The 24,780-nt window shown below is 41.0% G+C and overlaps 1 protein-coding gene across 2 annotated transcripts in view; it reads right to left on the reverse strand.

The window, feature by feature from the left end:
- ZFAND3 (zinc finger AN1-type containing 3) overlaps positions 1-24,780 on the reverse strand; it is a 390,125-nt gene that overhangs the window by 18,779 nt on the left and 346,566 nt on the right. For both annotated transcript variants that reach the window (XM_053603532.1, XM_053603533.1), the window contains exon 5: positions 21,401-21,568. In XM_053603532.1, coding sequence (XP_053459507.1) covers positions 21,401-21,568 — 168 coding nt within the window. The remainder of the gene's footprint in view (positions 1-21,400; positions 21,569-24,780) is intronic.

Here is a 24,780-nt window from a genome sequence, read left to right on the forward strand (position 1 = left end):
ATAAGTGTAGGCACCCAGTTATATATGTAGTAGGTGTTCGATATAGCCATTTTCCCCTTCACTATTATGACTGTAAGAAGCAGGGTGCTCACACAGTCTATTCAAGTGTTTATGAAGCATCACGGCACACCAGGCACTGGTACAGCAAAAAGAGCTGAGAACCACGAAGAGTAAGATACGGCGCCTACAAGACTCATGGTTTGGGGGAAGAACAGACATGCAGACAGACACAAACGATTTCAATATGCTGTGAGAGGTATACCATAAACAGAGGACAACTGTGGACTCCACAAAAGAGGAGACTTTGGGGCAGTCTCAGGAGGAGATCACCAAATGAGGGGTTTACTAAAAAAAGACACTAGATTTTATGAGGGCTTCCAGTAAGGAAAACTGCAGAGACAAACACTGAGCCCAATCCACCATTCCCATTCCTGACTCTGTTCTTGTTCCAACACCAATTCTTTCATCCCTGTGGATGAACTTGCTACTGGAGGAAATGGGTTGCTGGTAAGTCCAGGCCACTTGTTCAAATATGGGAAGAACAGGCTTGCAGAGAAGGAAGAGGATCTGTGACAGGCTGCTCCAGAAGGCAGTGTCAGGAAGAATGAGTATGTGTCATATAAGGAGGTCAGTTCTAGTTGGGTGGAGGAAGCACCTAACAGTCTAAGTGCCCAGATAGGAGATGCACACTCCCTTCCTGGCTGGATAACCTGCTGATGGAGTTTCAGTGGGGGCTGAACTGTCATCAGATGGATGGGTGATTTATACGATCTCTTTAAGTGCTTGGATTCTATGTCAAGAGTGGCAAAGAGACTAGTGTGCTTATACATAGCAAGTTTGTGACCTCCAAAGAACTAATTTTATTCATGCTCAAGATGAAACACAGGTTTTATTTATGCAAATACACCCTTCCCCAAAGTTAAACCCACAAGCATGCCAAATAATTTTAATTAAACTAAGCAAGCATTCTACTATAATGGTATATATGTCTTGCCTAACTTTTTCCCTCCACCAATAAAAATTCAAGGCAGAAAAAAACTATGTAAAAATAGGGCGGCGCCTGTGGCTTAGTGAGTGGGGCGCCGGCCCCATACGCTGAGGGTGGCTGGTTCAAACCCAGCCCCAGCCAAACTGCGACAACAAAAAAATAGCCGGGCGTTGTGGAGGGCGCCTGTAGTCCCAGCTGCTCGGGAGGCTGAGGCAAGAGAATCCCGTAAGTCCAAGAGTTAGAGGTTGCTGTGAGCCGTGTGACACCACGGCACTCTACCGAGGGGAGTAAAGTGATACTCTGTCTCTACCAAAAAAAAAAAAAAACTATGTAAAAATAAGCAGTGCTAAGGTTCTCTCTCTAGATCTTCTTCCGTCAGCCAAATAATCCACTGGGAAAACCCTGAGGTGGCACATGGACTCTGAGCCTCAAGAACTTACCTGGGACTGGCCCAGACACCCTCCTGCTCACCTGTGCATGGGCTCCTCTCCTGTACTATTCCCAGAAGGCTTTCCCCTAGAACACCTCATTCCTGTGACTTTTAATATTTTCTTTTATGGTGTACCCAGCAGAGGCCACACACTTAAGAGGGGCTATAGGAAGCTACAGAACAACATTCGGTCCTGGTCCCTAAGGATTTTCAGTCCGGCAGGGAATAGGAGACCAGTGGAAGGCAGCTGTGTATTAAACTCTCAGAGGACATAGATTTCTAAATGAAAGGCAACCGAGTTGACCAGAATTGATATGAAACTTAACTGATGTGTGTCCTCTTTGGTTTTAAATTACTTTGTGTCTCCTATGAAAACCTGAGTCTATTTTTTTTTTTTGTAGAGACAGAGTCTCACTTTATGGCCTTTGGTAACTGAGTGCCATGGCATCACACAGCTCACAGCAACCTCCAACTCCTGGGCTTAAGCGATTCTCTTGCCTCAGCCTCCCAAGTAGCTGGGACTACAGGCACCCGCCACAACACCGGCTATTTTTTGGTTGCAGTTTGGCCGGGGCTGGGTTTGAACCCGCCACCCTCGGTATATGGGGCCGGCACCTTACCGACTGAGCCACAGGTGCCGCCCGAAAACCTGAGTCTATTAAGTGTATAGAGAGTATGAACAGTTTATCAAACTTTGGAGAGCGTAAAACTTACGCTTCTAGGCTTCTAGAAGCAGCCTCTCCTCTACCTCCTCTACCCAGGAACTCTTAAGTACCAGGCTACGGCTCACACTTTTTAGAAGTGCTGGTTAAGAGGAATCATAGTAAGAACTTGCCAGAGTAACTAAGAATGCCGAGCAGCAGGTATGTGCATATGATGTGCTAAACACAAATCAGGTTTAAGGTACATTAAAGGCCCTGGAAAGAACATCTCTGGCAAAACTTTGTGAGCAACTTATTATTTTGGGGGGGAAAAATTTTTTTTAAATCCCACTATTTCCACTAAATACTACTTCATATACTTTTTTTTTTTTTTTTTAAACAGCACAATCAGTCTTACTTGGTTGCTTGGCTAAGAAGGCTCCATACAATGGCCCCAAGTCCTCAGAAAGATTTTGGAAGCTAAACTAAAAACAGGTTAAGAGAGTCACGTATATTAATTTGGAGGTGAGGCCAAGACACATGGGTACTTCAAAAGAGACATGCTGGGTTCAGTGTGATCTGAGGCCAGTGACCACCATTCTAGCCTCAGTCTCTTCATTTATATTTTAAAAAATGAAGCTAGGCTAAATGATTGCTTAGTTCCTTCTAATCCTGGTGATACGTGATTCTATTATTTATCCATGAATTTTTGTGACTTTACATTTGCTAGGATTACAGGCATGAGCCACTGAGCCTGGCCCCAACTCTTTTTGGGCCCAGCTTTGTTGACTTTTTAAAGGCCATAGGGTAGCCTACCACTGGCTAAGTCATCTTTCCTCAAATGTATTCATCAACTACAACTTGTGAGGTACAGCTATCCTACAGCCAAATCATACTTAATGGTGAAAGACAATGTGAGGTACAGCTAAAAACCTACAGCCAAATCATACTTAATGGTGAAAGACAATGTTTTCTACCTAAGATCAAGGAAAAGGCAAAGATGTCTCAACATCTTTTCAATATTATGCTGGCAGAACAATAAGGCAAGAAAAAGAAATAAAAGGCTTTGGAGTGGAAAAGAGTAACATTGCCTATATTTGCAGATAACATGACCATGGATTAGAAAATCCTAAGGATTGGGGTGCACCTGTGGCTCAAAGAGTAGGGTACCAGCCCCATATACCAAGGGTGGCAGGTTCAAACCACGCCCCGGCAAAACTACAACATAAAAATAGCGGGGTGTTATGGCGGGTGCCTGTAGTCCCAGCAACTCTGGAGGCTGAGGCAAGAGAATCGCCTAAGCCCAAGAGCTAGAGGTTGCTGTGAGCTATGATGCCACCGCACTCTACTGAGGGCAACAAAGTGAGACTCTTTCTCTTAAAAAAAAAGGAAAAGAAAAAAGGAAAATCCTAAGAAATTTAGAACAAGTAATTTAGCAAGGTTATAGTTAAAAAGATAATATAAAAACAATTGACTATTTCTAAATGGCAGCAAGAAAGAAACCCTAAAAAATGTATTTTTAAAATTCTATTCATAAAATAATCAAACAACTAAAATACTTAAGAATAAATTAAACAAAACTAGAAAATATGAAGTATAGCTGAGAACTTAAATAAAACCTAAATAAACAGGGAGATATATCATATATATGGGTTAAAATATTGTTAAGATAATCATTTTATGAATCTTTTTGTAAAACCACATAAATATTAAATGTGAACAGATTCTTCACAAAAGAAGATATACGACTGACCAAAACCACGAAAATGATGTTCAACATTACCAGCCATTAGGGAAGTACAAATTAATATATCACATACATACTACAATACCTAAAGTTAAAAAACCTGACAATATTAAATGTTGTCAAGGATCTGGAGAAACTGAACCTGATGCACTGCTGATGGAAACATAAAATGACATGAGCCACTTGGAAAAGATTTTAGCAGTTTCTTAAAATGTTAAATGTACACTTATCACCCAACCTGGCAATTCCACCCCTATGTATCTACCCAAGAAAAATTAAAACACATATCTACCCAAGACTTGCGCATGAATGTTTAGAGCAGCTCTATTCATAATAGCCCTCAATTGGGAACAAAATAAATGTACGTCAGCGAACGAATGGATAAAGACATGGTATGCCTAACAGAATGCAACACTACTCAGCATTAAAGAAGAATGAACTACTGATACATAAAAGAGATGAATCTCAAAAACATGCTGTGTAGATGAAAGACTATATGCTACATGAATTCATTAATATTAAAATCCTAGAAAAGGCAGAACTATAGCAAGAGAAAGTAGACCAGTACACAGAAAAAGGTTATGAGGGTTCTTTTCTCGGATAATAGAAGTAACCCTAAAATGGAATTTGGTGATTCCTACGCAACTGTCATACATTTACTAAAATTCATTGAACTATATAATGGGTGAATTTTACGGTACTTTAATTTTATCCCCCAAAATTGTTTTAAAAAACCTTGCTAAACAATTGACTAAAACTATTACTATTTACTATTGTAATGAAAATAAATTCATTTCCTTTTACAATATTCTATTTTTCTGCCCATAGAAAGTATTCTAAGAAGGGCAACCTACCCAAACGGCTTTGATAAAGTTATTATTGTGCTGTAAGTGCTGCTTATTGGACTACAGAAGTAGAGAAATAGCTGCAAGTCTGCCATTAAGATGGAAATAATTTCACTTCAGGGGACAAAGGTCTCCCAGCTCACCTGTCGGCAGGGTATGGGTGGGGATGTACCTTGCACACTGTCTTTCAAGAGTGCAGTCTGTGATACTCCTTTGCTTAGAAAGGGGAGTACTGTTTAATGTTTCTGGTTCTGTCTATAGCTCTGCTGAAAGATACATGGTAGGTGGATCTCTGGGACAGCACTGCACTAATGGGCTAAATACACAGAGTTTGTGTTCAGGAAAAGGTTTGACTCTTTTTGTTCTAACAGTTCAACTTGCAATTTACAGAGAGGCAACAAAGGGACTAAGGTATTTGGTTTTAGACCAGAACACCACTACATATTAAAGATTAAATGGGAGAATACAGACAGCATACCTATATTTACACGGAAGTATAATAGTGAGAGCAGCAAAAGGGAGAATATCTTGTCAGAATTTGCCTCTACATTTCCAATTACCTGCAGCTCTCACACACTCAGTAACTCCCATCACATGACATTTTGTGTGTGTGTGCTTTAGGCGGGTGGACAGGACTTCGTCTTCTCTTGAGCCACAGGTAATATATACCTTAGTTGCTCTCACAGGAGTAATGGAGAGGCTTTGGCCTTTCGTTGTCAGGCTTAACAAAAAAACAGAGACACATCCATTTGAATGTTTATAGCAGCACAATTCACAATTGTAAAGACGTAGAAACGACCCAAATGCCCACAAATACAAACTGCCAACCAGTGGATTAATAAAACGTGGTATACGTATATTATGGTGTACTACTCAGCCATAAAAAATATGGTGATCCTTAACCCCAGTGAGAATAGCACACATCACGAAGTTTCAAAGCTGTAGATGCTACTAGCATGGGTGGTAAGAGAAGGGAACACATATACTGTTGGTGGGACTGCAAACTAGTACAGCTTTTTTGGAAAAGAAGCATGGAGACACCTCAAAGAGTTTTAAATGTAGATCTTTCATTTGATCCTGGAATTCCACTAATCAGAAGAAAAAAATCATTTTATCATAAGGAAATGTGCACTAGAATGTTTATAGCAGCTCAATTCACAATTGCAAAGATTGTTTGAATCAACCCAAGTGCCTATCAACCCACAGATGGATTAACAAACTGTGGCATTAGTGTACCATGGAATACTACTCAGCTGTAAAAAGGTGGAGACTTCACATCTTTTGTATTTACTTGGATGGAGTTTGAAGAACATTCTCCTTAGTAAAGCATCTCAAGAATGGAAAAGCAAGTATCCAATGTACTCAATACTAATTTGAGACTAGTAAATGAACAACTGCAAGTTCACACAGGAGAAAAATCAGAGTTAAACTCAAGAAAGGGAAGGGACACAGATGATGGCAGCACCCGGAAGCTACCGGCTGCTGGGCTTCAGGCAGGAGTGATAATGTGGCTAATGAGGGAAGCCCTGTAGAGTGCCGGTCGATGTGAGTGCCACAACTCGCGCAATCTTGGGAGCAAGACATCCGAGGCCTGTGAGCCAGGAGCCTGCTGAAGTGTGAGTGGAACGACCTGTGGAAACCTGTGAGCCATTCTCTTTAAATAAATCTCTGGGGAGTCAGCAAGGGACTTCTGGACCCCAAGAAGAGGACAAAAACAGTGGAAAACTGGCAAGTGGTTGCGTGTATTCGATCGACCTAATCCCACTGGCAACTGTAAGTACAAGCAGCACTGAGACTGCAAACTGGAAAGCCCTTACCTGTGAACTATTTCAGTGTTTTTGGACTTGGCACTCAGTTGAACTGCCTTGGGGAGAGCTTGAGCAGCAGTGCGGAGAACTTTGGGTATTGTCTAGGGCCCCAGACTGAGCCGCTGAGCCAGACAGAGCTAATACTATTTGGCTGTGGGCCGCAGGGAGCCATTGTGAAAGAACTGCCCTGGCAAGCTCCGCCCTCAGGGTTGCAGAGCAAGGATCAGATGGGAACTAGTAACCTAGTGACTGAGCAGCCTAAAGGCAGGGACTGAGCTGCCTGACAGCCTTAACCCTCAGGGGCAGAGTGAGACCAGTTTTGGCACACTGAAGCCTTGGGCTACTGCCCTGGGTAGAGTGCCCTGGCATCACAGCTCATAGCAACCTCAAACTCCTGGGCTTGGCACTGCCGGAACCTCCATAAGAGCTGAGCCCACCGGGCCTCCACATATCCTGACCAGGAACTGTGGGAACCGCACAACCCCGCGTCCTCCCTGCCTCCACAGCAGCCACCTCGTCTGGCCAGGGACACTGGTAGCCATGTGCCCTCCTGGCTCTGTGCAGAGCCCTTCCCCTGGCCAGAGACTGCTGGAGCCTTGGGCTCTCTGTGCCAAACTCACTGGGCGCCAGGCACTCCCAGAACCGTGCACACCACCTCCTGCCTTACTGCTGGATCCGGGTGTGTCACACTCCAGAGCTGCTTCCACAACCAGAACTCCCTAGCTGGGGCAGCTGCAGAGGAACTACACAGGGTCACTCCCTACAAAGATCCAGGAACAATAGAGTGATCCCGCTGGGGTCTAATCTTGGAGAGACACCTGCCCAATGCTGAGGACGGCCAGAGGCGACAGTGAAAAACAATCATGAGGCGAAATCAACAGAAAAACTCTGGCAATATGAATAATCAGAGTAGATCAACTCCCCCAAGGATTAATGGGGCAGACACAGCACAAGATCCCATGCACAAACAAATAGCTGAGATGTCAGAAATCAAATTCAGAATCTGGATAGCAAATTAAATCAAATTAGAATTCCAAGCAGTAACACAAAAGATATCTCAAGAATTCAACAAATTAAAAAGAAAAAAAAAAAGAATTCAACAAATTCAAAGACCAAATGACCAAAGATATTGACACACTGAGACAAGAAGTTGCAGCCCTCAAAGATCTGAGAAACACAGTAAAATCCCTCAGCAACAGAATGGAACAAGCAGAAGAAAAGATTTCTGACATTGAAGACAAAGCTTTCGAATGCTCCCAATGCTCCCAAATTCTCAAAGAGGAAGAGAAATGGAGAGCAAAAACAAATCACTCTCTCAGAGAGCTCTGGGATAATTCAAAGAAAATCAACATTCGTCTTATAGGGATCCCCGAAAGCGACGAAGTAACTTCACAAGGCACAGAGTCTCTTCTCAATGAGATTATGAAGGAGAACGTTCCAGACATGACAAGAGATTCTGAAATTCAGATAGCAGACAGTTTCAGAACTCCAGCACAACTCAACCCAAATAAGACATCCCCCAGACACATCATAATCAATTTCACTAAAGTTAATATGAAGGAGAAAATTCTGAAAGCAGCCAGACGAAAGAAAGCCATCACCTACAAGGGCAAGAATATTAGAATAACTGCAGATCTCTCTGCTGAAACTTCTCAAGCTAGAAGAAGATGGTCATCGACTTTTAATCTCCTAAAACAAAGTAACTTTCTACCCAGGATCCTGTAAACTGAGTTTCATTTATGATGGAGAAATTAAATACTTCAATGACATTCACATGTTGAAGAAATTTACCATAACTAAACCAGTTCTCCAGGATATTCTCAGACCTATCATCCATAAAGACCAGCGTAATCCTCCACCACAAAAGTAAACCCACCCAGAAAATTCTGATCAAATTCCAACTTCCACAGTCTCAAAAGGGGTAAAAATGTCCACTGGACTCTAGAATGGCTTATCAATATTCTCAATTAATGTGAATGGTTTAAACTGTCCTCTAAAGAGACACAGGTTGGCTGACTGTTGGATACAAAACTCAAGCCAGATATCTGCTGTATACAAGAATCGCATCTTACATTAAAAGACAAATACAGACTCAAGGTGAAGGGATGGTCATCTATACTCCAGGCAAATGGAAAGCAGAAAAAAGCAGGTGTTGCTATCCTATTCGCAGACGCAATAGGCTTTAAACCAACCAAAATAAGGAAGGATAAGGATGGACACTTCATATTTGTTAAAGGGAATACTCAATATGATGAGATCTCAATTATTAATACTTATGCACCCAACCACAATGCGCCTCAATTTACAAGAGAAACTCTAACAGACATGAGCAACTTGATCTCCTCCAGTTGCATAGTAGTTGGAGATTTTAACATCCCTTTAGCAGTGCTGGACAGATCCTCCAAAAAGAAGCTAAGCAAAGAAATTTTAGATTTAAACTTAACCATTCAACATCTGGACTTAACAGACATCTACAGAACATTGTATCCCAACAAAACTGAATACACATTCTTCTCATCAGCCCACAGAACATACTCCAAAATCGACCACATCCTAGGCCACAAATCTAACCTCAGCAAATTTTAAAAAATTGAAATTATTCCTTGCATCTTCTCAGACCATCATGGAATAAAAGTTGAACTCAATAACAACAGGAACCTGCATACCCATACAAAAACATGGAAGCTAAACAACCTTATGCTGAAGGATAGATGGGTTATAGATGAGATTAAGAAGGAAATCACCACATTTTTGGAATAAAACGACAATCAAGACACGAATTATCAGAAGCTCTGGGATACTGCAAAGGCAGTCCTAAGAGGGAAATTTATAGCACTGCAAGTCTTCCTCAAGAAAAGTAGAAAGAGAGGAAGTTAATAACTTAATGGGACATCTCAAGCAAATGGAGAAGGAAGAACACTCCAACCCCAGCACAGCAGAAAAAAAGAAATAACCAAAATCAGAGCAGAATTAAACGAAATTGAAAACAAAAGAATCATACAACAGATCAATAAATCCAAAAGTTGGTTTTCTGAAAAGATCAATAAAATAGATAAGCCTTTGGCCAACCTAACCAGGAAAAAAAAGAGTAAAATCTCTAATTTCATCAATCAGAAATCTAATTTCATCAATCAGAAATCGTAACAATGAAATAAGAACAGACCCCTCAGAAATTCAAAAAATCCTTAATGAATACTACAAGAAACTCTACTCTCAGAAATATAAAAACCTCAAAGAATCGACCAACACCTGGAAGTACACCACCTACCAAGACTTAGCCAGAATGAAGTGGAAATGTTGAACAGGCCTATATCAAGTTCTGAAATAGCATCAACTATACAAATCTCCCTAAAATGAAAAGCCCAGGACCAGATGGCTTTACGTCAGAATTCTACCAAACCTTTAAAGAAGAACTAGTACCTATATTACTAAACCTCTTCCAAAATATAGAAAAAGAAGGAATATTACCCAACACATTCTACGAAGCAAACATCACCTTAATCCCCAAACCAGGGAAAGACCCAACAAGAAAAGAAAATTAGAGACCAGTATCATTAATGAATATTGATGCTAAAATACTCAATAAGAGCCTAACAAACAGAATCCAACAACACATCAAAAAAATTATACACCATGACCAAGTGGGATTTATCCCAGGGTCTCAAGGCTGGTTCAATATACGTAAATCTATAAATGTAATTCAGCACACAAACAAACTAAAAAACAAGGACCATAAGATTCTTTCAATTGATGCAGAAAAAGCTTTTGATAATATCCAGCATCCCTTCATGATCAGAACACTTAAGAAAATTGGTATAGAAGGGACATTTCTTAATTTTTTTTTTTTTTGTAGAGACAGAGTCTCACTTTATGGCCCTTGGTAGAGTGCCATGGCCTCACACAGCTCACAGAAACCTCCAACTCCTGAGTTTCAGCGATTCTCTTGCCTCAGCCTCCTGAGTAGCTGGGACTACAGGCGCCCGCCACAATGCCCGGCTATTTTTTGATTGCAGTTTGGCGGGGGCCGGGTTTGAACCCACCACCCTCTGTATATGGGGCTGGCGCCTTACCGACTGAGCCACAGGCGCCACCCCAGAAGGGACATTTCTTAAACTAATAGAGGCCATCTATAGCAAACCCACAGCCAATATTGTATTGAATGAAGTTAAATTGAAATCATTTCCACTTAGATCAGGAACCAGGCAAGGTTGTCCATTGTCTCCATTGCTCTTTAAGATTGTAATGGAAGTTTTAGCCATTACGATTAGGGAAGAAAAGGCGATCCAGGGTATCCGCATAGAGTCAGAAGAGATCAAACTTTCACTCTTCGCAGATGATATGATTGTATATCTGGAAAACACTAGGGATTCTACTACAAAACTTTTAGAAGTTATCAAGGAATACAGCAATGTCTCAGGCTACAAAATCAAGACCCATAAATCTGTAGCTTTTATATATGCCAACAATAACCAAGCCAAAAATACAGTCAAGGACTCTATTCCATTCACAGGAGTGTGAAAGCAGATGAAATATTTGGGAGTATACCTAACAAAGGACATGAAAGATCTCTACAAAGAGAACTATGAAACTTTAAGAAAAGAACTAGCTGAAGATGTTAATAGATGGAAAAACATACCATGCTCATGGCTGGAAGAATCCACATTGTTAAAATGTCTGTACTACCCAAAGCAATATGTAATTTTAATGCAATTCCTGTTAAAGCTCCATTGTCATAATTTAAAGATGTTGAAAAAATAATACTTCATTTTTATATGGAATCAGAAAAAACCTCGATAGCCAAAACATTACTCAGCAATAAAAATACAGCAAGAGGAATCACACTACCAGACCTGAGACTGTACTATAAATTGATAGTGATCAAAACAGCATGGTATTGGCACGGAAACAGAGAAGTAGATGTCTGGAACAGAATAGAGAACCAAGAGATGAATCCAGCTACTTACCGTTATTTGATCTTTGACAAGCCAATAAAAAACATTCAGTGGGGAAAAGACTCCATATTTAACAAATGGTGCTGGGTAAACTGGCTGGCAACCTGTAGAAGATTGAAACTGGACCCACAACTTTCACCATTAACTAAGGTAGACTCTCACTGGATAAAAGATTTAAACTTAAGACATGAAACTACAAAAATACTTGAAAAAAGTGCAGAGAAAACTTACGAAGGAATTGGTCTGGGTGAATATTTTATGAGGAGGACTCCCCAGGCAATTGAAGCAGTATCAAAAATACACTACTGGGACCTGATCAAACTAAAAAGCTTCTGCACAGCCAAGAACATAGTGAGTAAAGCAAGCAGACAGCCCTTGGAATGGGAGAAAATATTTGCAGGTTATACCTCCGATAAAGGTCTAATAACCAGAATCCACAGAGAACTCAAATGTATTAGCAAGAAAAGAACACGTGATCCCATCTCAGGGTAGGCAAGGGACTTGAAGAGAAACTTCTCAGAATAAGACAGGCGCACGATCTACAAACACATGAAAAAAAGCTCATCATCTTTAATCATCAGAGAAATGCAAATCAAAACTACTTTGAGATATCACCTAACCCCAGTAAGAGCAGCTCACATAACAAAATCCCAAAACCAGAGATGTTGGCGTGGATGTGGAGAAAAGGGCACACTTCTACACTGCTGGTGGGAATGCACACTAATACGTTCCTTCTGGAAGGATGTTTGGAGAATACTTAGAGACCTAAAAATAAACCTGCCATTTGATCCTATAATTCCTTTACTAGGTTTATACCCAGAAGACCAAAAGTCACAATATAACAAAGACATCTGTACCAGAATGTTTATTGCAGCCCAATTCATAATTGCTAAGTCATGGAAGAAGCCCAAGTGCCCGTTGACCCATGAATGGACTAGCAAACTGTGGTACATGTATACCATGGAATATTATGCAGCTTTAAAGAAAGATGGAGACTTTACCTCTTTCATGTTTACATGGATGGAGCTGGAACATATTCTTCTTAAGTATCTCAGGAATGGAAGAAAAAGTATCCAATATACTCAGCTCTACTATGAAGCTAAATTATAGCTTTCACATGAAGGCTATAACCCAACTATAGCACCAGACTATGGGGAAAGGGCCAAGGAAGGGGAAGGGAGAGGGGAGATCAGGGCGGAGGGAGGGTAATGAGTGGGGCCACACCTATGGTGCATCTTAGAATGGGTACAGGGAAAACTTACTAAATGCAGAATACAAATGTCTACATACAATAACTAAGAAAATACCATGAAGGCTATGTTGAACAGTTTGATGAGAATATTTCAGGTTGTATATGAAACCAGCACATTGTACCCATTGATTGCACCAATGTACACAGCTATGATTTAACAATAAAAAAAGGGGGGGGAGGGAGCTCAATAAGCTCCCTCCTGTTGGGTATAACGTAAGGGTAATATGACATACTTCCTGAGTGAAGGACAACTACAACTCATAAACAATGTAACCTAACTGTATATACCCTTATATTAATCCAAAATAAATAATAAAACAAAAAAAGATGATCTAGTATCTTTTCTAACAACTTGGATGGAAATGGAAACGAAACAAAGTATTGCAAGAATGAAAAACATTTGCATTTCTCTGATGATTAGGGACAATGAGCACTTTTTCATATGTTTTTTAGCCATTAGTCCATCTTCTTTTGAGAAGGTTCTATTCATCTATCCTTTTTCCCCCTGAGATATCACCTAACCCATCACTGAGAATGGCCCACATCACAAAGCCTCAAAGCTGCAGATGACTGGAGTAGATGTGGACAGAAGGGAACACTTTTACATTGCTGGTGGGACTGCAAACTAATATAATCTTTTTGGAAGGAAGTATGGAGAATTGTCAAAGAACTCAGATCTCCCTTCTGATCATATAATCCCTTTACTGGGCATCTACCCGTTAGAAAAAAATCATTTTATCATAAGGACATTTGCACTAGACTGTTTATCACTGCTCAATTTATAATTGCCAAATTATGGAAACAATCTAAATGCCCACCAATCCAGGAATGCATTAGTAACAAGCTGTGGTATATGTATACCATGGAATACTATTTAGCCCTTAAAAGAGATGGAGCCCTTATGTCTTTTGTATTAACTGGATGGAGGTAGAATGCATTCTTCTTAGTAAAGCATCATAAGAATGGAGCAGCAAGAATCCAATGTACTGAATTCTAATTTGAAGGCAGTAGATGAGCTAATGCGGGCCGAGGGGTGGGGGGTAGGGGAATGAGGGGGTGGGAAGGGGAGGAGGTGTAGGGGAGGAGGGAGGTGGTTGGCAGGTTCACAGTCTAGCACACCTCTTGGGGGTGGACACAATTTTAAGAGAGAATTTACCTAACAAATGCAATCAGAGTAACCTAATTCTTTGTACCCTCAATGAATCCCAAACAATAAAAAAAAAAAATTATAATCTCAAAAAAAAACAAAAAAAAGAAGGAAAAACAAATACCACATGCACTCAAGACTAAATTGGAACTGATCAACCTTTATGCACACATATGGAAGTAAAACTCAATGAAAATACAGTAGGTGGGAGCGGGGTGAGGGCATGGGTAAATTCACACCTAATGGGTATAGTGTACACCATCTGGGTAAGGGAGACCCTTGTAACTTTGACTCAATCTGTACAAAGCAAACTATGTAACCAAAACTCACGTACCCTCATAATATTCTGAAATAAAGAAAAAAAAAATACCCAAACCAGGGGCTCCTAAAAGGTGGGGTCTCTGGTAACCACGTTCTCTCCATATTACACAGGGCAGAGCATGAACTCTCTATGCAATGGCAGTAATGATAACACTTAACCAGCCAAGTAAGTTTGGGTGTTATAATATCTCTTATAGCTGAGATCTCCTAGCTGCATTTTCTAGTGGATCCAGGCTAGAACTCAGTACACAGAATAAGGTTTTTTATAAGAATATACTGCATCACTTTCTTTCTGAAACATTTCTTTTCATTTAATCAGTTCACACTCTTCCTTACAGCATTCCCCTAAAAAGATTTACCAGCCCCTTTGGCTTTTCTGCATGCTTAATTTAAAAAAAAAAAAAAAAAGGTCAGATTACCCTTATTGGCCATATTCAAAACCACTGATGGCTTCTCCCTATAAAACAACAACCAAACTCCTCAACTAGGAAGCTGGAATCCATCTCCTCCCATTCTAACAGTCTTTCCACATTTGATTCCAAGGCTCCATGTGCTGCACAGAAGTACTCTCCAGAGCACCAGAAAAGAGCATTCCCTCTCTTCCCATAACTGAATCCCATCCTTTCCTTAAAGCCTCAGTTATAGAAGTTGCCCAGAGTCTTTAAGTTGGAATTAATCTTGCCCTCCTCCTATTCCTCAACATATGACTTATACCTTGGTAAAACTCCTATGGTAGGCTACCCTGGGTACTAGTTGTTTTATTGGCCTGTCTTCCTCTCAGGCCCAGCAAATCCCTACTTGAGTGCATATTAAAATCATCTTGGGAAATCCTGGAGAAGCGACTGATTCCAGGATTGGGGAAAGGTAACTACAAGATGTACCTGAAGCACATTTATACAAAAGAATCAGAAAATGCCTCCCACCCCAACAGATGGGGACCACATGTCGTAGGAAACAAAGAGCCAACTTAAAGGAACTTATATTGGTCAAATCTGGGACAATTTGAACACCAAAATAATTAACTACAGTTGGCCCTCTATATCTATGGGTTCCCTATCAATGGGTTTCATATCTGTGGACTTAAATAACCATGGATCAAAAATATAGTTAGGCCTACAATGGTTAAGTCTGTATGGACACAGACGTTTTCTTCTTGTCATTATTTCTTAAACGGTACAGTGTAACAACAGCATTTACACTGTATTAGGTATTATAACTAATCTAGAGATGATATCAAGTATACCAGAGGATGTACATAAGTTATATGCAAATATCATATCAATTTCTATCAAGGAATTGAGCATCCTTGGATTTTGGAAGTCCTGGAACAATCACCTCAGATACCAAGGAAGAGACAACTGTACAGTAATGAATCATAAACCACTGAGAAAGGTAACGGCCCATGAGTCCATACCAATAACAGACAAACAGGGAAGAGGGGAGGCTTGGCTTACAGAAGAGTAGTAAATGTAGAAGGGGAGTACTAGAGTAAGCAAATCATTTTTTGCGACCATAACAGTAAAGACAGGTTTAGGCAAGAATCATTAATAGATGCTAAATCTAGGGGAAATCTTTGATGAGGAACAGGGCATTTATGTGATCTTAAAGTGTTTTCCTACTTAACAATAAAAGAAAAAGAGATATATGAGTGTAGGACAGAGCGTTGTATTCTTTAAAAATTATCAGTATGATTAAAAAAATGCCATGAAAATGTTCCAAATTCAGAATCCAAAGAGAAATGATAACTAAAGGCAACACATGATCATGAACTGCGTCCTATACTGGAGGGGAAAATGCTTTTAAAAGTACATTATTGGACCAACTGACAAGACTGGAATACAACTTATCGATTTGATAAAAGTGCTGTATCAGTTATCAATTTACTGAAACTGGTAACTGTTCTATGATTAAAAAAATAATATCCCTATTCTTAAGAAATGTTCACTGAAATTTAAAGGGGATAAAGGACCATGATGTTTCTAACTTATTCTCAAATGATCTCCCCCCCCCAAAAAAAAATTATTCCAAACAAAAAGCTGAAAACAATACCTTGGGATCTTTTCTGACTTAATTGCTTAGAAAGGGGTCCAGATAATTTGACTCTAAAGATACAGTTCTCAGACCAATAGTATCAACATCACTCAGGAACTTGTTGTACAGGCAGTCCCTGGGTTACAAACGAGATAGGTTCTATAGGTTTGTTCTTAAGTTAAATCTGTATGTAAGTTGGGACAGGTACATTTACCTATTACCTGTAATAGCCTCCATTCATAATTACGAGTCATACATCAATTTGATGTTCGTAACTTGGGGACTATCTGTAATTGAATCGAAACCTCTGGGAGTGGGGCCCAGAATCCTGTGTTATAACATACCCTCCAACTGAATTCTGATGCCCATTCAAGCTTGAAACCACTAACCTTGACTTTGATCTCCTAGATTCTCTATTTCTAGCTCCTACATTGCCCACAAAAACCTAACAAAATGTTTTGTGTATAGTCATATTTCAATAAATTCTGATGGATTTCCTTTGACAGAATGATAAGGCAGAAACGACCACTGAGGCATTTGTAAGGTAATATACTACTCTACAAGCCCTAGCTATAGAGTATTACTGAGTTTATAAAACAATACAGGGAGTCAGATAACTCAAAAGATCAGTAAAAGAACAATTGTTCCCTAAGTGCATATCTGCTTATAGTTTGTTACATCACCATTAGTTGAAAACATAAAAATTGGCTTGGTGCCCATAGCTCAATGAGTAGGGCGCTGGCCACATACACAAGGGTGCGGGTTTGAGCCCAGCCAGGGCCTGCTAAACAACAATGACAACTGCAACCAAAAAACAGCCGGGCATTGTGGCAGGTGCCTATAGTCCCAGCTACTCAGGAGGCTGAGGCAAGATAATCACTTAAGACCAAGAATTTAAGGTTGCTGTGAGCTGTGATGCCATAGCACTCTACCGAGGGTGACATAGTGAGACTCTGTCTCAAAAAAAAAAAAAAAAGAAAGGAAAGAAAATATACAAAAACTTAGCAAGCTCTTAAGGCTGGTATTTAACAATTAATTCTGTGGCTCTGGCAAGCAACGCACCATGATTAAAAAGCCAAACTGTGTACAATCATACAAAATTTGCTTAGAGAAGACAGCATTCCTGTGGCTGTGAGGTGGCCCAGATTTGATGAAGACGGGCAGATTTCAAAAGAGCATCCTCTAGGTGGCATTTTAGGAGACAAGACTCCTGTAATGAGAATGAACTAATCAATTTGCCTACTGAGCAGAAAATGAAACAAATAAATCCATTTTTATGCAATTGTTTTTTATCCTGAGCAGTTAAACTGTTGGAAGTACTCGAGGGTACGGGGTATCATCCCACCTTGCTTGCCACATGCCTTTCCTAATTGGCACACTGAAAGATTTCACAGGAAAAGGGTGTTACTGGTATTGTTGATTTAAAGGTTATCTAGTTACAGTGAGACAGAGGAGAATTCCTCTTCAAAATCCACCTCCATACTGAAAGTCCACTGAGTGTCTTGGCAATTAATAATTCCTATCACTTCTAGCATTTCCCTATGTGAGAAGGCTCAGAACTCGCCTTACAAATTGCTCTTTTGAAGATCAAAGGGAAGCTGAATGTGTCTGTGTGTGCTCTCGATGAGACTGTAATTTAGTGGAATTTTTAGAGAAGGTTTCACTGGCAGTGTTTGCATGACAGCCCCAGGGTGGAGGATGCAGGGGAGCTTGGCCACTCTTCCCTTTGGAGCATCTTCCCTGCCTTTAATTGGCACCTCATTAGAAATTAATGAAAATGACATCCTCTGTTCTTCCTGCTCTAGGCATCGAATGTTACAAAAAGGCCCATCACAATTCACAACACATTCAATTTATATAGCAATGGCTCTTAAGCATTATTTATGAGATGTGAATTTCTTGTCAGCAGTTAATAACTGTACAGAATGGAAGGCAATGGAAGAAAAGATTGTGAATATATAGAAAAAAGATTTTTTGCAGTGAAGAGTGGTCTGTTTGAGTTCAAACTACCTTCCTGAGTCTTCACTTTTAGTAGTAAATTGCTGTGTTTTTTCCCTCTAAAACCTTTCAGGGCAGTTAAATGCCTCTCCAACACTCCATGCATCCTCAAGGAAATAACTGTACAATTCACCCTTTCCTAGAGAGATCCAAGCAGACAGGCAGGAGAACACAAGAGCTATTTGTCAAAGGCAGTCCCAGATATTTTTAAAGGCATGTTCCCATTGCTGTCCATCTTTTGAAGTATGGCAGTTGACTCAAGTCATTTTTCTGAGCACGTAAGTGTAATGCTCTCAGTGGGCCAAATTGAACGCGTAGCCCTCTCTGAGAAGGCTGTATCTGGAGGGACTGCAGAAAGTTCAGGGCTTTCTTCCCCAAAGAAAAGTCAAAACTCCCTATAAATCGACTCTCAGAATTGGGCACAAGCCAAAGGGGGCTAGATGGTAGATTATTTAAAAAGAATTCACAGGGCAACGCCTATGGTTTAGTGGGTAGAGTGCTGGCCCCATATACCGAGGGTGACGGGTTCAAACCTGGCCCGGCCAAACTGCAACAAAAAATAGCCGGGCATTGTGGTGGGCGCCTATAGTCCCAGCTACTCAGAAGGCTGAGGCAAGAGAATCGCCTAAGCCCAGGAGTTGGAGTTTGCTGTGAGCTGTATGAGGCCATGGCACTCTACCGAGGGCCATAAAGTGAGACTCTGTCTTTACAAAAAAAATAAATAAAATAAATAAACAGAATGCACATCTGCGACAAAGCCAGCAGGCACTTAGCAATCCAGCCTCCTGCCCAGGAGGGCGAAGAGCAGAGTAATCTGATTTACCAGAGATTAGTCAAGTTTGCTTTACTTGGGAGAAAATGAAGTTATCTAACATGCGTTTTCTTTTTCTTTTTTTTTGTAGAGACAGAGTCTCACTGTACTGCCCTCAGGTAGAGTGCTGTGCGTCACACGGCTCACAGCAACCTCTTAACTCCTGAGCTTACGCGATTCTCTTGCCTCAGCCTCCCGAGCAGCCGGGACTACAGGCGCCCGCCACAACGCCCGGCTATTTTTTGGTTGCAGTTTGGCCGGGGCTGGGTTTGAACCCGCCACCGTCGGCATATGGGGCTGGCGCCCTACTCACTGAGCCACAGGCGCCGCCCGCATTTCTGCGTTTTCTTCAGCTGGGTGCTAAGACCTTAAGAAGTTAGGTGGTTTACATCAAAAGTAAAGGGTAAACTTGGAGAATTGGTTACAAGACTTGTGAAATCGCACTGTGTGCCTGACAAGGAAAGGAGGCATTAGCTACTCAATAGCCAGGTACAAGACAGCACATTTGACAAACCAATTGATTGGTCTGCTATGGCAAATCCTGTGTGATACACAGGATTCAGTTACTTCAGAAGGTGCAGGAAAATCCCACTGTTCTAATCTGGGAACAACCAAAGGCCTATTTTATAAAAGCAGCAGCCAAAATGGCCAGGTGGGCTCACAACAACAGTGAGGAAGTGAAGTGCTAAAACTCCCCCAGTAGCTCTCGTTAAGACCAAAGCCAAGTGTTTCAAACTGAATCCACACTTCACAGAAGAAATCCCGTTATCAAAGGTCAGTCGCAGGGCCGCACTTGGGGATCTGGAGGGTCACATGTTGCCTTGAGGCCCTGAGTTTCCTTGGTTAACCACCTCCCTGCCCTATCTCACCAAGAATTTAAGATTACCTGGCAGTGTTGATCAGAACAGCCCAAGAATAAGTTAAGGTTCTGGATTTACATGAGCCATACCACATGCATAAACACATCCAAAGTCAGAAAACCCTGCTGACACCCTCTGCTCCCAACAGCATAACTAAAATGCCCTTAAAAAAATAAAAATAAAAACTTCTGTAGTAACACCTGGATTCCCTGAACTGATACTTGTTTCCACACTTCTAATCTAATCTTGTGGAGAACCACACACACCAGAGTGTGTAACACACATGTATCTGGTCATGACGGAAGAAGAGCTCCTACTTAGTCCCCAGCAGATGCTGGTGCTCTCTCTTCCTTTTGATTTCCAACAGGGCAGATGACTGAAGAACAGGAACAACAAAAGTTGCCTTTTCAGAAGACAGAGAACTTCCAGTGACTTGCAATTTTATTACTGCTGAGTGAACTGTTTATTCCTGGCTGCCAGCATAGTACTTGTAGGATATCTCTGGCTATCCTAGAAGTGAAAGGGAGCTTCTAAAGAGGACTTCTCAGGATGAAGACGGGATTCTCAGAAGCTAAAGGCAGGTCTCAAAATCTGCTTGATGACCGCCCTGTTCCTCAGAACAACTTTACAATATTAGGTTTTAAAATTAGGAAATAAAAACATGGACAGGAACATGATAAATCAGCGTAAAATAACGCAGCTATACAATTTTGTTCCTATGCTGTTATATGTGGTCAGGAAGAGACAAGCATTGGCTTAAGCTCTGTTGCGCTGAAAGTAGGCAAAAATTTTTAAAAAGTACACCCACCACTGTGGGGCAATACTAAGTGGCATTACACTAGAGAATGTGGAAGAATACTTTAACACTATTTCCAAGTAGTACCTAACTAAATGAATCAAGTTCAAAGAAAACAATATTCTAATCAAACCTTAATTTAAAAGGGATATAGAGAAGGAATATTGTATTTATCATGAATAGTAAAAAACTCATTCAAAGTTAACTTACTACCTGAATTTTATGGTACATACTCCATAATTTTGCTGGTTTGCTTTCTTTCTTTTTTTTTGTAGAGACAGGGTCTCACTTTATGGCCCTCGGTAGAGTGCCGTGGCCTCACACAGCTCACAGCAACCTCCAACTCCTGGGCTTACGCGATTCTCTTGCCTCAGCCTCCCGAGCAGCTGGGACTACAGGCGCCCGCCACAACGCCCGGCTATTTGGTTTGCTTTCTTTCTAAAGTCATGAATGAGAAGGAACCAGAGTAATAAATGGTAGAAAAATTGAAAGCAGCAAGCAGTAACAATGTAACACTAAGGAGATATGTGTAAGAGGAGTTGGGGATGTTACTGTCTTTGTTGTATGTGTGAGAAGAAATGAAGGGTGTTTCGAAGCAAGAATCCTGTACTCCTGATTTCTCCAACTTCAAATCTGTAGCATACAGTGCTATAGCAAACCTAGCTAGAATACTCAGGAGCTGAATAAAGAGCTTCCACCACTTAATTTCCAAAGTGGCTGGGCCAGGGTACCAGGAACACAGTCTCCCTAATGCCCCTGGGGGAGATGCTTACCACAGCGACATGATCCCAATTCCTGCTGCACCAGCTCCAGTTTGGTTTGGCACTGGAAGCACCGACGTCGACTCTTCTGTTTAGATCGGCTGGTTTCCTCAGATCGTTCAGTATTCTCCAGTAGTCGTGGCCGTTTTACTGGCGAAGCCTCATTCTCAGACTGGGAATCTAACCAAAACGACACATTGGGAGATCAGGATTAGTGTACTAATTTTGTACTATCATGCATTCTTCTGACCAGGCTACTACCTTTGTCCAGGAAGGAACTGCACCCATGTAAGCAAGGGAGGCACTTCTGACTTGTTTAGTTTATATTACACAAACCATGACACGCATCTACCTTTAGTGTTGACTTTTAATAAGCGGGCCTTCAGCTGGATAGGAAGGTGGGGTCGGCTCAATCCAAAACAGTTCTATGTTGTATTTAAAAATAGCTAAGTTTCCGTGACCGTACCATTCCAGCTAGAAATAGGATTCTGTCTTTGTTCTTACCCCTTCATTGGGCCCTAGATGTTTACTGCTTATGGTGGTTATTTACCTCTTCTTGGTCATTTGCTTGTCCTTAAGTAGACTATAATTCTTTAGTGAAGGGACCATATCTAATTCACCTTTATATCATAATGTTTTTACAACTCTATAACCAAAGCCAGTGTTTGATGGTAAAAGTATTTTACATTTCTATTCCTAAACACTCAAGAATCAGGTTTGAATATTGCAAATTTAGTCCAACTTTGTTCAGAGTGAAGTGTCCTGCTGCTTGTTCATGGGAAGCTGCCCCATGGCCTCCACTGTGGGGTGGTACAGAGACAGTACCTGGTACCACAATCTTTGCAGGTATGCCAAAATGGCAGGAGGTGCACTGTGTAACAACTTGTCTTGTATAACTTCAAAAAAGTAAGTAAAATGCAATAAAGTTCATGTCACAGACAGGGTGTAAATGACCCCTCTGTCTTCCAAAAAAAGGGCAGCACTCAAGGGCTCTATACTCCTGTATTAGCTGTCACTGCATGCTACAACCATAACTCTTGCCAAGGTTTCACAAAGTGATTTGTGCTAAATCACCTCTAGAAGGGATCCTCTTAAATGGCCTTCTTCAAAATAATCCAGATCCTTCCACTTCTCATTCTTCTGCCATCCCTATCCTGGTCTAAGCCATCACCATCTCATCTAGTCTAGCAAAACAAATGCCTTTTAACTGGTCTCCCCGCACACGACCTTGCCCTGTAGACTATTCTCCAAATACCAGCCAAGCAATCCTATTAAATATCAAGTTAGAATTACACAACTTCTCTACTCAAAATCCTCTGACAGCTCCCTTTCTCAGAAGAGTCCACCTTTAACACCCTGAAGGCTCTGCCCTCCCTTCGTCTCCCACTGCTCTCCCCCTTTGCTCCATCTACACCATCCTCCTTATCCTCTTCTACCTCTGGGCCTTTGTACATGTTTCCCTCTGTCTGGAACACTCTTCATCTACATCTACATGGGATCTCCTCTCTTTTAAATCTACTCCAAGGTCACATTTTCAACAACACCTTCTTCCCTGATCATCCTATCTAGGCCACCCAGTCCCCCACCCTAGTGTGTCTCCTTCCTTTTCTTACTTTATATTTAACATTATCCCCTAGAAGAACACAAACCTTAATAGGGTAGGGAATTTCACCAGTTTTGTTCACTGATATGCCCTCCATGTCTACAGCTCAACAAATTTCTTAAACGAATGAATCCTAGGCAGTCCTGATTTCCTATTCAAAGTGGCGCTAGTGAGAAGTCACAGCCTGTAGCATGTATGTTAGTAAAGGCTGTCCATGTGCCTTTCCCCAGCCTCCCTTCGCGTGAGGAAGATACTGCATTTAACCATCCATCATCTACCCACCTGGCCAGTGACAATGCTTTGCTCTAATCTCCAAGCCCCACCATACTGCACATTGGCATTCAGAGGACCTGCACTATTCTTAGCAATTGTAAACTTCATTTTTCATCTCATTTAGTTCTTCTAGTCCTACATGACATTTTCCCCCAATACAAACCAACTAAATAAGGCCTTTGATAAAAACAATTAAAAGCAAGTTCAGCCTAATTCCTAGCTCTGCTGAGCAAAGCTGTCCAGACCCAGTCAGTGTGGTGACTGAGGCAGCCACAGGCATGGCAGGCCCCCTCTTCCCTTTTCTACCAGAGCAACAAGCAATAATCTAAAGGTAAATTATTATAAAGCAGGCAGCCAATAGGAATTCACCTTGTATAGGCCTCACTGCTCTCTGGGGGAGAGGGGTAGTCCTTTTACACAAACCAGCAATGGCAATATTTGTATTAATAATCCTATTTAGACATACTTTTTTTGATAAGAAGAGAAAATTTTAAGAAAAACAATAACAACAGAAAAAGCTGATGCTTGTCCTGAGACAAGGTCCTGAATTTGAAATATCCTTAGAAGAAGTTATGCCCCAGTGTGGCTGGGTGTCAACACAAGAAAGGGAGGTAACCAAGGCCTTTTCATTATTAGCATGGTTAAAATCTGGAGGGCTTCGGCATGATGCCAGCATACCTCTGACGTAAAATAGGATCACTCACACTCTGGGCTTCTTTCATTCACCCTCTGATAGAGTGTGTCTGGAATTGCAAACTTTACATTCAAAGCTCTTTCCATATGGATTTGTCTAAAACTACCAAACATTCTATCTACCTGCAAAGCATCCACCTCCACTGCTAAAGCAAACCTTTGCTGCAAGGAGAAGAAAATTTAATTTTAGTGAGGCAATGAAGCTACAAAAAAAGAAAAGAAAAAAGAAGAATTTCAGTGTAACAATGCTATCTATAAGCTATTTTCAAATAAGCAAGGGAGTAGTATGTGAAGAAATTATATTTTTTAATGTATGATTCTCATGATTGGGAAATATAAATTCAAATTTACATTATCACAATTGAACATCACCAAATAACCCCCTTTGATGGAACCCCCAGAAGAGGCCTGGCCAGCCCTGAACTCTTTTCCTTTTAATTCTCCATCTTATCTGACTAATAAGCATTCAATAACAACACCTGTGCTGGGACTTTAGCCATTGCATATTAATATAAAGACCACTGAGTTTTTGTTCTGGTAGGCATGGCAGAGGATATTCCTGAGTAACAGGTCCTAATGGAGGTTTCTAATGCTGCTACAGGATCTGCCTGCACTGCACTGGCCATCCTAAAAGCACACCACTAAGCCCTAGTCAGTCCTCTGAGCGTCCAAATCCCAGCATCCATGCACAGGGAGTCCGAGCCACAAGAAGCAGTCCTAGGGCATTCTAAACCCACACAGATGAAATGTCTAAAAGAACGTGGGATTTTTCAAAACTGAGCAACTATTTCCAAATACTAAGAGATCCACAAATTTTAAGCTC

The sequence above is a fragment of the Nycticebus coucang genome, chromosome 9, assembly GCF_027406575.1.
Source record: "Nycticebus coucang isolate mNycCou1 chromosome 9, mNycCou1.pri, whole genome shotgun sequence".
Classification (NCBI taxonomy): Eukaryota; Metazoa; Chordata; class Mammalia; order Primates; family Lorisidae; genus Nycticebus; species Nycticebus coucang.